Here is a 14,208-nt window from a genome sequence, read left to right as displayed (position 1 = left end):
ATCATATAATGCCTATGATATACATATAGAACTGCCTTTATGACTATATGACTTTTTTTTATTCATCCGATAGGTCGTTGTAGAAATATGTCATAAAATTATCGAAGGTAAAAGGTGACAAAGTACCAGTCACTCCCTTGAGGCCTATGTTTGGAAGGTGCAATCAATGAAAGTGGGCGCTGTAACACGGTTCAATAGGATTATGTACACCAGAGTCAAAATTATACTTACATCTCTTTTTAATGGTAAGTGAATAAGTCTCTGATACCTCTGATTAAACCCAAAAGGCATAGGTTCGAATCCTGGTATATGTACTAGTCACGTATAACTATTTTGGGAAGTAGGTTGTTTCCAGTGTGAAGTGAGTTACATATTAATGAGTATTTGTGGCAATTTAAGATAAAATTATATATATATATATATATATATATATATATATATATATATATATATATATATATATATATGATATATATGTACATGATATGTATACGCACATATTCAATTATAAATGATAATTAAATTTTATGATAATTTTTACAAAGGATTTATCCCATATGTTGTTTTTCTACTCTGCATGCTATTGACGTTTTGAAGACGACATAAATAAACAAAGCTCCTGTTACAATATCAGGCTTCCAATAATCTTCTTTGTCCCTCTCGAGGGTTTTGACCTTTTTGGTTTCATGTGAAAGCAAGACAAATACCTAAACCATCCCCATTTTGATATTACACTGTGACTATGGGTTCTAAGACTTTGTTTCGGAACCTAATCAGGTGCCTGTGTTTCTGCAACATATCTTTAAATCCCAACACCAGAATTTTATTTAAAAAAAGGCGACAAATCCACAGATATTTAACTGCAAGTAAATGAAGGGTCGACTATTTTATGAATATATGAACCACGTACTTGGAAGTTCTTGTTATTTTTTTTACTTAAGGTCTGTGAATGTTTTATAAAGTTTGAGGTTGTGCTTTTGTTTGCAATTTTTATGATTAATCAGTCGAAATAAACTCATAGCTCTCCTAAATGTTGAGTGGAGTAAGTCATACACATAGTTCTATATACAAATGCATAGAATTTGATTTTCCAAATTCATTATCAGGAGCAATTATCAATAACATAGAATGACCTTTTTGACTTAAACTTTTATTATCCAGATACGTTGAGAAATGATGTTAAAAAAGGATTTTTAAAGCTTGGTATGTTTGAAACTGCAATCAAGAAAGCTTGTAACACGGTTCAAAATTATGTAGCACACCAGAGTCAAACTAACACAGTACATCAATTTTTAATGGTGCAGATGGATAAGTTTTGATTTCTGATTAAACCCAAAACATAGAATTCAATCCTGGCATTATGTACAGCAAGTCAAAATCAATTTTGGAAGTAGGTTGTTTCCATGACTACATATTAAAATTTGTGGCAATTTAGTGAAAATATAAAAATTATATATATATAAACAATCCATATACATATATAAAGATACATATATATATATACACACACACACGCATATATATATGTGTGTGTGTACATGATATGTATGTGCGTGTATTCAATTATAAATGATAATTAATTTTTATGATAATTTTTACAAAGGATTTATCCCATATGTTGTTTTTCTACCTGCATGTTTATGTTTTGAAGACCACATAAATAATTAAAGCTCCGAAGGATTACAATTTATTTTACGTAATCTTCTTTGTCGGTTCCTAGCAACGGGACCTTTTGGTTTATGTGAAAGCAAGAATACCTAAACCATCCCCATTTTGATATTACAGAGAAATGGGTTCTAAGATTTCTATCGGAACCTAATAAAGTGCCTTGTTTCTAAACATTCATTAAATCCCAACGGAGATTTTATTTAAAAAAACGCGACAAATCCACAGATATTTAACTGCAAGTAAATGAAGGGTCGACTATTTTATCCAATGAGGAACTGAATTACAGGTTCTTGTACTTTTTTATATATGAATGTTTTATAAAGTTTGAGGTTATATTTTGTTTATATTTTTATGATTAATCAGTCGAAATAAACTATATATCCTAAATGTTATATATATATATATAGTTCTATATACAAATGCATAAGTTTGATTTTTATATATATAGCAATTATATAACATATATTACCTTTTATATATAGTTATCCAGATACAATGAATTGATGTTATATATTAAAAAGGAGGTTGAAAAACAAGAAGATTTGTAAAAGTGCAGTAATTTAACAGTACACAGTTTTTCGTGCAGACGGAGGGATTTTGATTTATCATCAAAAGGGACATCTATAAAGTCAAAATCAACTTTTATCTCTTTTACTACGTTGCTCTGACAAAGGTTGGTGTTTTTCCTGCAAGTACACAGTCAGTGATTTTACATATTGGTTTTGTTATTCCTATTTATTGTATAATTTTAAATTCTCTTCTTTTATGTTTATTGTAGCTGTAAATTTATTGTATCAGGTTTTTAGTTTGTCAATTGATTTTACTTAGTTTGCCTAATTCATTTTATATAATTTTAATTTCATGGGTTTTTAAGTGTACTTTTTTAAGTGTATTTCAGTTCAGCAACAGGACCTAAGTTTTGAAAACTCTCATAATGTCTGAATTTTCATTTATAGATGTCCCTGATGATGTGACGGAAAGGTCACGGGCCCAAACGTAGGATTAAATTACTGCACTTGAATCTGCTTGTTTTCCTGCATATATCCTTTTAACATGTTGAAAAAATCTTTCTGTTCTTTATATATATATATATATATATATATATATATATATATATATATATATATATATATATATATATATATATATATATATATATTGTCACGAAGTGATCAAGTACCTGGTTATTACACAAATATTTAAACCAAAATTTACCTCACTTCAGCCAGATACCTGAAACCTCATAATAATAATATTACGACAGAACACTCTAAAGATAACAGTGATCCCTTAAAACTTGCTTAACACTTGAAAAATCAATCTAAGTTTATCAAGTTATGGGTGAGGTAACAACTGTTAATAAACAAATAAACTAGGAGAAAAAGGGCATCACTCCATCAAACACTATAATTGTTTCCACTGGTTCTAATTCACTTTAATAAAATCAAAGGAGAGCATTACAGATATATCACTTACCTTGTACACATACACAAATATCTCTAATCACTGGTGGTCAAAATTAAACACTGTGCTTTTAAAACTTTAAACAAACAAATTTATTTCTAAGTTCAAAAGTTATAATCAGAGTTCACAATCTCAAAAACATTTACTATTACTTGATGACAATGTAAGATTTAATTAATTCTTAAACAAGTTTAATTCACAAAACTTTAATTTATCAAGAAATTAAGTTAATTGAGCAAAATTCAGACTATTAGGATTTATTCCAAATTTGAAAAAGAAATATCAAGAAATGGAAATCAGCACAAGTATTCAATGTTAAAGTATTAACACAATTTTGGGTAACACTGAATTTATAAACACATGAGCATATAAGAGTAATATAAAAACAAAGACATATTAAAAATTAATATGCAGCAGAAAATATACCAACAGTAATTTCACTAAAACAAATTTCTGTTTAAAGATTATATTTATCTCTCAAAAAGATTACATCCACTTTTTAAAAGATCATATCCACCTCTTACCAAAATCACTAACTTTTTACCAAAACCTCAAGTTTTTACCATGGTAAAAAAAATAAGGCATTACCTTACTCCTCTCTGCACTCCATTACACAACGTCTTATTCCTCAGTAAATACACTTTCCAATGCCTGTACAATGCAAGTATTTTTAAACATTCACAAAACTTATACAGTATGTTTTGTGGGAGAGTGACTATAACTTTACACCTTTCTATATAAGGATGGGTTGAGGGAGAGAGAGAGAGATTGTCACCTTATCCTACCAGCTCCCTATTCTAACTAGCTACTTTTGGCTCACCAATGCCTGCTATGACTCCAAACTTGGGTTGCCAGTTATTCATTTAAAGAAAGAGGTTACACTGACAAAATCTTAGAATAAAATGAGTTCCTCTCTCTACACTGGAATAAACAGAATACAGAATTTTTTCTTCTATAGAATAAACAGTCTATTTTTGGGTTTATTCTTTGGCTCAGAAAGCAATATATGTTTTGCCCCTTATCAGAATGATTGGCAGCCAGCTTCCTGCCTTGACACTTGTTTAAACAAACAAAAGTCTCTGAATGAGTCTCGGCTATCAACCTGTCATCCCTTATTAAAGATAACATGAGTGCCCTCTCTTGCATACCCATTTCTTGTGCATTTAGGCACACAGCTGTGCAAACATGAACACAGGATGATCTTATCTGATCTGGTCACAAAAATAGCTCTCTTTACAGAATCTGAAACTCCATATCCCACAAAACATAATATATTACAAGGACAAAAGGATATATAATATATATAAGCATTGCACAACAATACACATATTACCAAATCACCTCATTATACTTCACAACACATGAGATATCTGAAAGAAAAATTATATCAAAAATACAGACAACATATCAAAAAATACAGAACACACATTACTTTTACAGAATATTCATATATTATAATTATATATACTGTATATATATACATATACATATATATATATACTATATATATATATATATATATATATATATATATATATATATATATATATATATATATATATATTCTGTTCAAATTCAGTATGATTCTTTTGACTTTGTTAGACATCCCGGGATTATATATGTAATCAACAGATAGGTTTGCTTAAAAGCAAATGGTTACAGACTAAATACACACACAAAACAAAGCCACTGCAACACCTTCTAAAAACATAACAAACAGCTGAACTTCGCCCTACCGGCGCAACAACTTCAGCCTGGGAAAGATTGACGGGTATGATACATGGCTGAAGACAGGCAGGGGGAGAGACTACAGGTGCCAAATCAAAATCCTTATGGACCCCATACAAAAAATGGGAAAAAACGTTAAAAGAAGAAGAAGAAGAATATATATATATATATATATATATATATATATATATATATATATATATATATATATAATTCTGTTCAAATTCAGTATGATTCTTGACTTTGTTAGCGAATTATATTAGAAAAGTGGTTATATAAGATTGACAGTGGCTGAAGACTAGGTGTATATTTATAAAATATATATATATATATATATATATATATATATATATATATATATATATATATATATATATATATACATATATATATATGTGTGTGTGTGTGTGTAAGTTGTGTGTATGTATATGTATATATACTATTATAAGTACATATATATCTGGTCACAAAAATAGCTCTCTTTACAGAATCTGAAACTCCATCTCCCACAAAACATAATATATTACAAACGCAAAAGGATATATAACATAAATAAGCATTGCACAATTATGTACCTGGTGGTTAATAAGCTGAAGTTGTCGCAGCCTAAGATTGACAGTGGCTGAAGACTGGGAGGAGGTATATATTTATAAATATATAAATATATATATATATATGTGTGTGTATGTATATGTATGTATATATACTATTATAAGTACACTCACACACACACACACATATATATATATATATATATATATGTGTGTGTGTGTGTGTGTGTGTGTGTGTGTGTGTGTGTGTAATGTATGTAAAACGAAAGTGTATCAGGTGAGAATATTTTCTACTTTCAAAAGTAATGGTTTACAATGGCCCCGGGAAAGGCTAATTTAACCCTTTTGTCAAGGTCAAGGAAAAGGAAAATTACTTTCCTAATAAAAAATAATCAATTAGACAATACTATATCCAGGAGTAAATTTAAGAGTTGATGATCTGTGATGAAGTAACGTGAAATTATAAACAACGATCGCCTTTTTTGTCTCTCAGACAATTTGTCTTCCACCGGAACTCCTTCGGATCAATTTATGGTTCAGTCAATAAATTGGTCTCAGGAGGAAGATTAAATTTATCGAGAAAACACTTTTCCAGTTAATTAACAGCTATCCTTAGATCTAATAACCCTTACTAAGAAAATAAATACTTATAATTTCCTGTACAGTATCCAAAGTTATCTGAAAAGGATTTACTTTGATAATGAAAATTCGCGTGTTCGTCATCTTGAAGGCCGGAAGTTAATCATTACAGAACATGGAAAAGGAATATTAGTTATACTTGTGTATTTCTTTAATAACTTTTGACGAAGCTGAATCCTGTCTGATTACGCCGAAGTAAGTTTTGGGATTAATGTCAAGAGTTCTGTATAAAAGGTACATTTTATCGTGATCATGGCTTCACCAGCTTGAAAATATTAAAGCGATTTTTTAAGAGATCACGATGTGACAATGCGAGTAAGTAGCCGTCTTCTTTGAGTATCATTTGGCTGCTTTTATCTTCCTCTTTCTTTCCTTTTCTGTAAGAACTTTTTCGGGTGTTTCTTTGTGTAATTACTGAACGGTGAGGAACAGGCTCCTCTTTCACCACATGCCGCACCAGGTTTCCCTTGTCAATGAAATCTGAAAGATTCATACGGCTTATGTTGACCAAACCAGTGCGTAATATGCTCTACGCAATATACCTTACAGTTAGTTGCCTGTGGCAGTCATAAAATGTTTAAACGGAACCTGGGATAGCAAATTCATGTGACTAAGATTGTGTGTGTCCTTCCTGATGAGTGACAGGTCAGTTGGGCTAATGTCTCGTACGGCAAAAGATTCTGAACATAAGAGCTTTTCCAAGTCAGCTATATTTGTTCGTTGTCAGTTCTCATACACAAAGCTCTATACCGCAGAGGTTTAAATAATTAAGATTTAGTTGATTACATCCTGTATGCTATCTTAGGAAAAGTGCCGTAAACCATATTCTTGTATTACACGATAACTAAGTTTGAATTTGATGACCATTCCGCTGAACCACTAGCACAATTTAATACGACTGTTTATGAGAATTTACCTGCTATGCTCAAGATATTTGAAGTCCATTGACATGCTATTTAAGTTGGTTGCTAGTTTCTTATTCTACCTTCACGAATCCTTGTAAAATCTTCCAGGCAACATCATAGGAAAAAGAAACTGAGGTTTGCCAGGACATTTAGGGAGTCTTCGTATAAGAACGTGAGGACTGAGAGGGAAATGCAATCCATAAGCGACTTTGGTAGTTTCATCCTGAGGCCTTTGTGGCAATTTGGCAAACTCTCACGACCTGTTAGTTAGGTCATTCATCTAGAATCAATAACTATGGAAAATTCAAAGAACTGAGCTGGTTGCCAGTCGTACAGTTCTTCATCGAGACAACGCTCAATCGAAAATGAACAGAATGACTGAAAAATGTACATCCTCTTCAATCCTCTGTAATATATCTATAAATGTAAATTTGCGTTACGACACCTAAATCTATCACTAAGATATCCGTGAAATTTTTAGTAGATAGAGAGAAATTTCGTTAAAGAAAATCTCTTCCTAATCAAGGTTATCAAGTCGTGGTTTTACAAAATAACAATGCAGTGATCCCAAGGCTTTACTGGTCAAGAAATATTATTTCCTACTTGAATCGTGCGTTTGCGTCGTAATATTTGTCAGGAAAAACAACTTCCATCTAATATTCTCCTTTTAAACATCACCTTGAACGTCCAAATGCAAATATAAACGGCAATGGGTCTAATTACCCAGGAGCAAATGATAGTTTTATTTCACCGGGATTATTTTTCATACCTGGATATCGTCTCATAACTAAAAAGAAGAAGAAGAAGAAGAAAAAGAAAGCTTCTCAAATTATAAGTGGCTTGATTTAAGTTACGGTCTCCGAAGTGAGGTTGTTATGCTTTTTATATCTCCGGCTACACGAGAGCCTCGCGTGTTTCTCCTCCGTTACTTTCCAAGATCATTTCTCAAAACGACGTATAAGCGCAAGTTGTAACCATCGAACCTTCAAGATGAATCATTTTCTAGGATTATTGCAACGGCGACTTCACTGTCTGGACTACAGAAGAACTTAACACATCTGCCAGATCTAGTTACTGACGGATCGCTTCCTTTAATTCAGTAGATGGAACCTTTGGCATTTGAACAGTCACGGAAAACTGTGTAGATAACAACAATAACAGTGTCCGACGTTTCGTCCTGAACAATATCTCGATCTATAAACGCGCCCAAGTGAGAAGGTCAGCCAGATTCAGTGTCATATCATTGCATCAGAGCGAGGGTAATAAACAGAAGACTGGCTATAGGTATATCTTGCTTTGCGATTATCTGAAGTACAGTATAAGCAGTGTTCATGAGTGACTATTTCTACTCGAGATTACAAAAGATCATCTAAAGGAAATTGTATATTTCCTATTGTACAGAGTCACTTACGAAAACTGAACCACGTTGATCACTGAGTGAATTCATTTGCAAGAAGTGCGGTGGGCTGTCAGGTTCACGAAAGTCTGCCGTTTAGCATGATTCACAGAACCGAATATATTTGAGAAAACCTCGATAAGTAAAACTGTCAAATAAAAATACTAAAGAAAAGAATTAATTTTATGTTAAATGATCAAATAAAAATTCATTATAAATATTTTCAAGGTTCCTTTTTATTCAGACTAATACTATTCGTTACTTAAAAAGTTGGTGTCCTGTTAAGAAAATTAACTGTCTTGGAAGTTAAGCATGAAAACCTAAACCTGACATTCATGCCTTTAGATCATTTTACTGCTAAACGTCACTAATCGTCAATTACGTGTCTCCAAGTGTTCAAATTTAATATTTTTGCAAACAAATATATTCTAGTAAACAGATAAAATAAGTGTTAATTTCCAGATATATTTTGGAGGTCTTTTAAATAATCCGCATGGCTGGAGTTATATTGAAGTGTTTGGAATCATCCGTTATAAATGTATCACCGAACACTTACGTTATCTGAAGAAAATGACAAAAAGAGTTTCACATACCTGATAAATGCCCTTTCAAAAGTCAAATTTTGTAGAACGGTATTTGGAGGCATTGGCTAGAGCGCTATAACGGTAACGCCTTAGAGACTAAATCTAGAGGCTATGTCACAGAAGGTCGGTATTCACTTTAAAGACTTAATAAAGAAAAGAAAATTTATGGCTATAAACGAACGAATTTATATTCTAGAGGAAAGAAAATTATTTGCCATAAAAAGACTTGAAATGAGAAACAAAATTCCATGTTGCCAAGAAGTAATTGCAAATAACCGTCGCTACTATTGCACCGAATTACCACTTCAAAAACTGACCCTGCTTTTAAATGCAGTATTTAGACTTTTTAGTTTTTTTTTTAATTTTCTTTCCTTTTTTTGTCCAGGTTATTTCCCTGTACAAATATTTGCGCAACTCAATCATCTTGCTTTGCAATGCAGATCCGAGCATTATGTACTCGATTCCCAAAGGGAGTGTATGATCAAACAATTGTTCTTGGAGTTTGAACTTTTGTAAACAGGCGTGTAAACATTACGATGAAGTAAAATAAGGCTATCATTTACTGCGGGTTCTTTGTGTATTAAAGAAACACACGGGGAATCTCTCTCTCTCTCTCTCTCTCTCTCTCTCTCTCTCTCTCTCTTTGCTCATACCTGTACAGAAATAAGATATAACGCAATATTTTGTCCATAGCAGGATGCTTCCATTAAACGGAGGTTTGAGAGGTCTCAAACTGCAGCAATACTATCCTCCTGTTCAAGGTTTTGGTCATAGTGACCGAACGGAAGGGAACTATAAGACCGTTATCCAAGTTCCTTCTAATGACGGTTTCTGTTCTTTTCAAGGAGAGAAACGGCCTATTAACTTCCAGATGACCTCCCTCCAAATATTTGAATAATTTTAAGTGACTCTTGAAACCGGTCATGGTATGTCTTAATTTTACTCACTAAAATTCTCGTTTCCCTACGATTCTTGGAATTGAGAAGGCACCCTTATTTTGTCTCCAGAGTCCGGGAAGATTTTCCTGTTCGAAATATGTTGCTCACCAACTCTGGTCATCTGTGAACCAATAAAGTGAACGTCTGACATTTTGATAAGGAGGTTTTTGAGCTGTAAAAGAGTAAAATTATCTTTATGCCTGAGTACGTCACCCATTTTTTCTGCGCGGTTGTCTGTGTCCAAGGATTAAATCAACTTGTTATGACTTTCCACGAAACAGTTTTTTTTCGTGAAAACTCAGTCATCCAAAAGAAAACCCTACAGAAACCCCGAAAAAAGAAATACAAAAATTCTAGGGGGAAAGAGTTTTGCTAATATCCCCAAATTTTGTTCAACGTTTACACAAACATATCACATTTATTTTTATTAGTATAAAACAATAATGGGCTGACAGATACCGGAATAGATGAAACAATGTAAAATGAAGGTGTTAAATATTACCTGTTCGATAACTCGAGCGACGTTTAAAAAATGAAAGATAAACATTACATTCGCGACCCGTCACTAAAGAATAACTTGAGCGAGAAATCAAACACCTCACTTGAATTGCTCGTCCAACCCGCGAATCAAATCAACCGAACGCACACGAAGGCGAACAGCAAATCTTTTAAACTTCATTCAAACTCTAAGTCAGAGGGAAGCAAACATAAAGCCTCATGACGCAGATTCATCATTATAGAAAATAAATTCTTATTTTCATGTATTTTCATGTATTTACAATGGCAGGTTGAAAGGGGCCGGGAAGGCTGCAGTGTTGTTAAGGCGCGTTCTTTCTCATTCCTCTCCCTTAACAAACTCTTTAACCCCTTGACTGCATTGTGTGAGCCAACGTCCTGCCTTCCCTCTAGTGATGGTGTCTAAAGGACCTGGGACAACCCTCTCCTGGTTTTTAATTAGGGGTCGGCACAGGTGCCATTCAAAAGGCCCGTTACTGTAACTTTTTGAGAAAAAAAAAATATCTTGCTCAAGTGTACAATGAGTGTTTAACGAGAGAGAGAGAGAGAGAGAGAGAGAGAGAGAGAGAGAGAGAGAGAGAGAGAGAGAGCAAATTTTGTTGATTAAGAAAGCAGTTACGTAACTGCTGAGAGCATTTGGAATCATTAAAAATCATAAAGATTTAAAGCATCAAACTGTTCTTAGAGCAATAATATGAAGAGCGAAGTATTACATTAACTCGTAGATTTATTCATTTGGGTGTGCGATGGATAATTAGAATTTTGTTGCTGAAACTTTCAAAATAGTGAAAAATCACTGAGTAAATATCTGTAATTTGAGGAACTAAAGTCATTCCCTGAATAATAATAATAATAATAATAATAATAATAATAATAATAATAATAATAATAATAATAATAATAATAATAATAATCTGTCATTCCAAGTTAGGAAATTTATGTTAATTACTACAAAAGAATTGGCAGGTTTCGGACACATTTCACACACACAGTGGACGATTCTGCATAACAAAATTACTCACTGGCTAAGTCGTCCTGAACGCGAAACAATTAGCAATTTTGCGACTGTGTAAATTCTCTAAAAGTACATTAGCAGGTTTTGTTATGGCATGGTAGTATTGCATGAAAGCACAAGAGATCGATCTCCAGTAAAATACAATTTCGGTGGTTTCTGACAACCAAGGAATTAACACTTATTGCATTTAGCCAAAGTCAGTAGCCATACTTTATTCTCCGTTCTGCGCTTAATGTTCCCTTTACAATTGAGAGAGAGAGAGAGAGAGAGAGAGAGAGAGAGAGAGAGAGAGAGAGAGAGAGAGAGTCAGTTTATCATGAGGTTTGCTCACAGTCAAGATTCAATGACTAATTCAATCGAGACGGAAATACATTTCAACATGGTGGATTTTTTTAGTGGTAACAGAGTTTTATTTTATCGTCACTGTTTGTTTTTTCAAGAGGGAAAAATAAAAGCAAATAGGTACTTAATATGAGATATTTAACCATCTTTATTATGACTGATATCAAATTAACAAATCTTTATTCGAAATGATGTTTTATGAAAACAACGTTCACTACATCTCCATTATTACCAGATCCTGTGGATTAAGTTTATTAATAAATGTCATAGTTTTCATCAACCTATAGAATAATTACCCATAAAGATTAACAGAAATGAATAAGTTTTGTAACTTACGATTTTTTCAAAAAAAGTAATGTTATGATTAGAATTTCTACATGATAACGGTAGCATTTTTGTTCCCTTTGTTATGTTGTTGTTACATTAATAACTAATAAGTCTTCGTTGTAATTCTGATTATGATTGTTTATCACGGAAGTTTTTATTAAATTTGTAATTCACATAAGTCTCGAAACGAAGTTCTATATATACTTGATTAAATAACAATTGGGAATTTTAAATGGTTCTAATTGTTTTCAGGTCCCAACCAATAGACCTGTTGTACTGTGAGGTCAAAGAAGACAGAACTGGGTACTGATTTATTTATTACCTGGGCATAAGATACACACAACAGCGTGCGGACGGAAACGTGGTCCCCGACCCCAGGTTTCTGTGACCCGCACGCTGAATGATAGCTATTTGTGTTTGTTAACAGTCAATCAAATAACAATAACAAGAGACATAATGTACACACAGTGATAAAATATATATTGGCAAAAAGGCCAGGAAATTCTACATATAAATATATACATGAGTGTCTTGTTGCGTTGATAGATGCAATACATGATCATAATTAATGGGTAAAGAAGACGTCTTTACAAGTACTCCCCCACCCCCAAGACAATTATTATGAAATAATGATTGGAATATCTGTTGAATGTTAATCACGGTATCTTCTCGGGAGCAGCAGCCGACCCCGAGTTCTTTATATCTGTGGCTGTGGGGCGGTTTTGACTGCTGAGTAGTCCGGCGGTTTTCCTGGGAGGATGACATCCTTAGTGCAGCCCTAGGGACGTCCTCGACCTTGTTTCGAGATGCTGATCACTTCATCCGAGGTCTTGTTTTGTGGAGGGATTCTGGGACGTCTGCCGGTTTTCTCCCGGGTTCTGCTGTCCATTAGGACATTCTTCCCGCCCATGGATGTTGGTGAGGTAGGCCTTGGATGTTCTACTGACGACTTCGTATGGTCCTCTGTATGGTCTGGTGAAGGGTGGGCAGTGGGTATCATTCCTCATGAAGACGTGTGGACAGGTTTTCAGGCCTTCTAGGCTGAAGATATGGGTCCTGTCCCCGAAAATCTTCCAGCAGGGAGCAAACTTCTTTGCAATTTCCCTTAGTCTTGGAAGGGGTGTATCCAGGTCGTCCAGCTCCGTGGCGAAGAATTCTTCAGGCATGGCCAATGCTTCGCCATAGACAACTTTTTCTGTGGGAGATTCCTTGCTGTTTCCCCTTGGTGCAGTGCGGAGAACCAGCAGGACCCAGGGCAGCTGCACCTTCCAATTCTCATCAGTACAATGTGCCATCAGAGCTGCTTTCAATGAACAGTGGGTCCTTTCCACCATACCTTGGCCGCAGGGTTGAATGGCGTTGTACTGTGGAGTGTTGTCCCCATCAGACATGCCAGGGAGACCCAGAGTTCCAACAAGAATGCCGGTCCCTGTCTGTAGTTATATCGTTCGGCACATCGAAATGGCTTATCCAACTTGATAGTAGGGCTTCCGCGCAGGTGCTTGTTGATGCTTCTACCATTGGGGTTACTTCCGGCCATCTTGTGGAAGGGTCTATGACAGTCAGGAGGTATCTGGTGTCCCCTGATTGCGGCAGAGGTCCTACGACGTCTATGTGGATGTGCCCAAAACACCGTCGTGGTTGAGGGAAGTCTCCGATGGCTGATTCCGTGTGCCGGGTGATCTTACTTGTCTGGCACAGTATGCAGTTCTTCATCCATTCTCATATGTCCTTCCTGATCCCGTGCCACACGAATTTCTCTGTCATCAGGCATGTTGTTCGTCCTGATGAATGGGACAGCCCGTGAATGACGTCGAATGCCTGCTCTCTTCGTGACGCGGGTATCAGGGGGCGTGGGTGCCCTGTGCTGGTGTTGCAGAGAAGTGCCGATCTGGATTCACCTATTGGCATGTCTTCCCACCTTAGTGCGGTAGGTGCCATGAGGTAAGCTGCTGTTTCCGGGTCTGCGGCCTGTTCCTTTGCCAGGTCTTCGTAGTGTATGCCCAGGTGGACTGAATTTATTTCAATCCTTGACAGGGCGTCGCTACCGGGTTCTTCTTGCCGGGGATGTAACTGATGGTGCATCTGAATCCGGAGATAGCAGCCAGGTGCCGTTGCTGTCTTGCCGACCATGC

At 34.8% G+C, this 14,208-nt stretch overlaps 1 protein-coding gene across 1 annotated transcript; it reads right to left on the bottom strand.

The window, feature by feature from the left end:
* Window positions 1-12,891: 12,891 nt before the first annotated feature.
* LOC136833089 (uncharacterized) lies at window positions 12,892-13,464 on the bottom strand. Its single transcript, XM_067094735.1, has one exon. The coding sequence runs from the start codon at window positions 13,462-13,464 to the stop codon at window positions 12,892-12,894; it is 573 nt and encodes a 190-aa protein (XP_066950836.1).
* Between the last annotated feature and the right edge of the window lie 744 nt (window positions 13,465-14,208).

Source organism: Macrobrachium rosenbergii, chromosome 51, assembly GCF_040412425.1.
Source record: "Macrobrachium rosenbergii isolate ZJJX-2024 chromosome 51, ASM4041242v1, whole genome shotgun sequence".
Taxonomy (NCBI): Eukaryota; Metazoa; Arthropoda; class Malacostraca; order Decapoda; family Palaemonidae; genus Macrobrachium; species Macrobrachium rosenbergii.
Note: the sequence above shows the minus strand (reverse complement) of the source record. Positions and strands in the feature narration are given on the sequence as shown.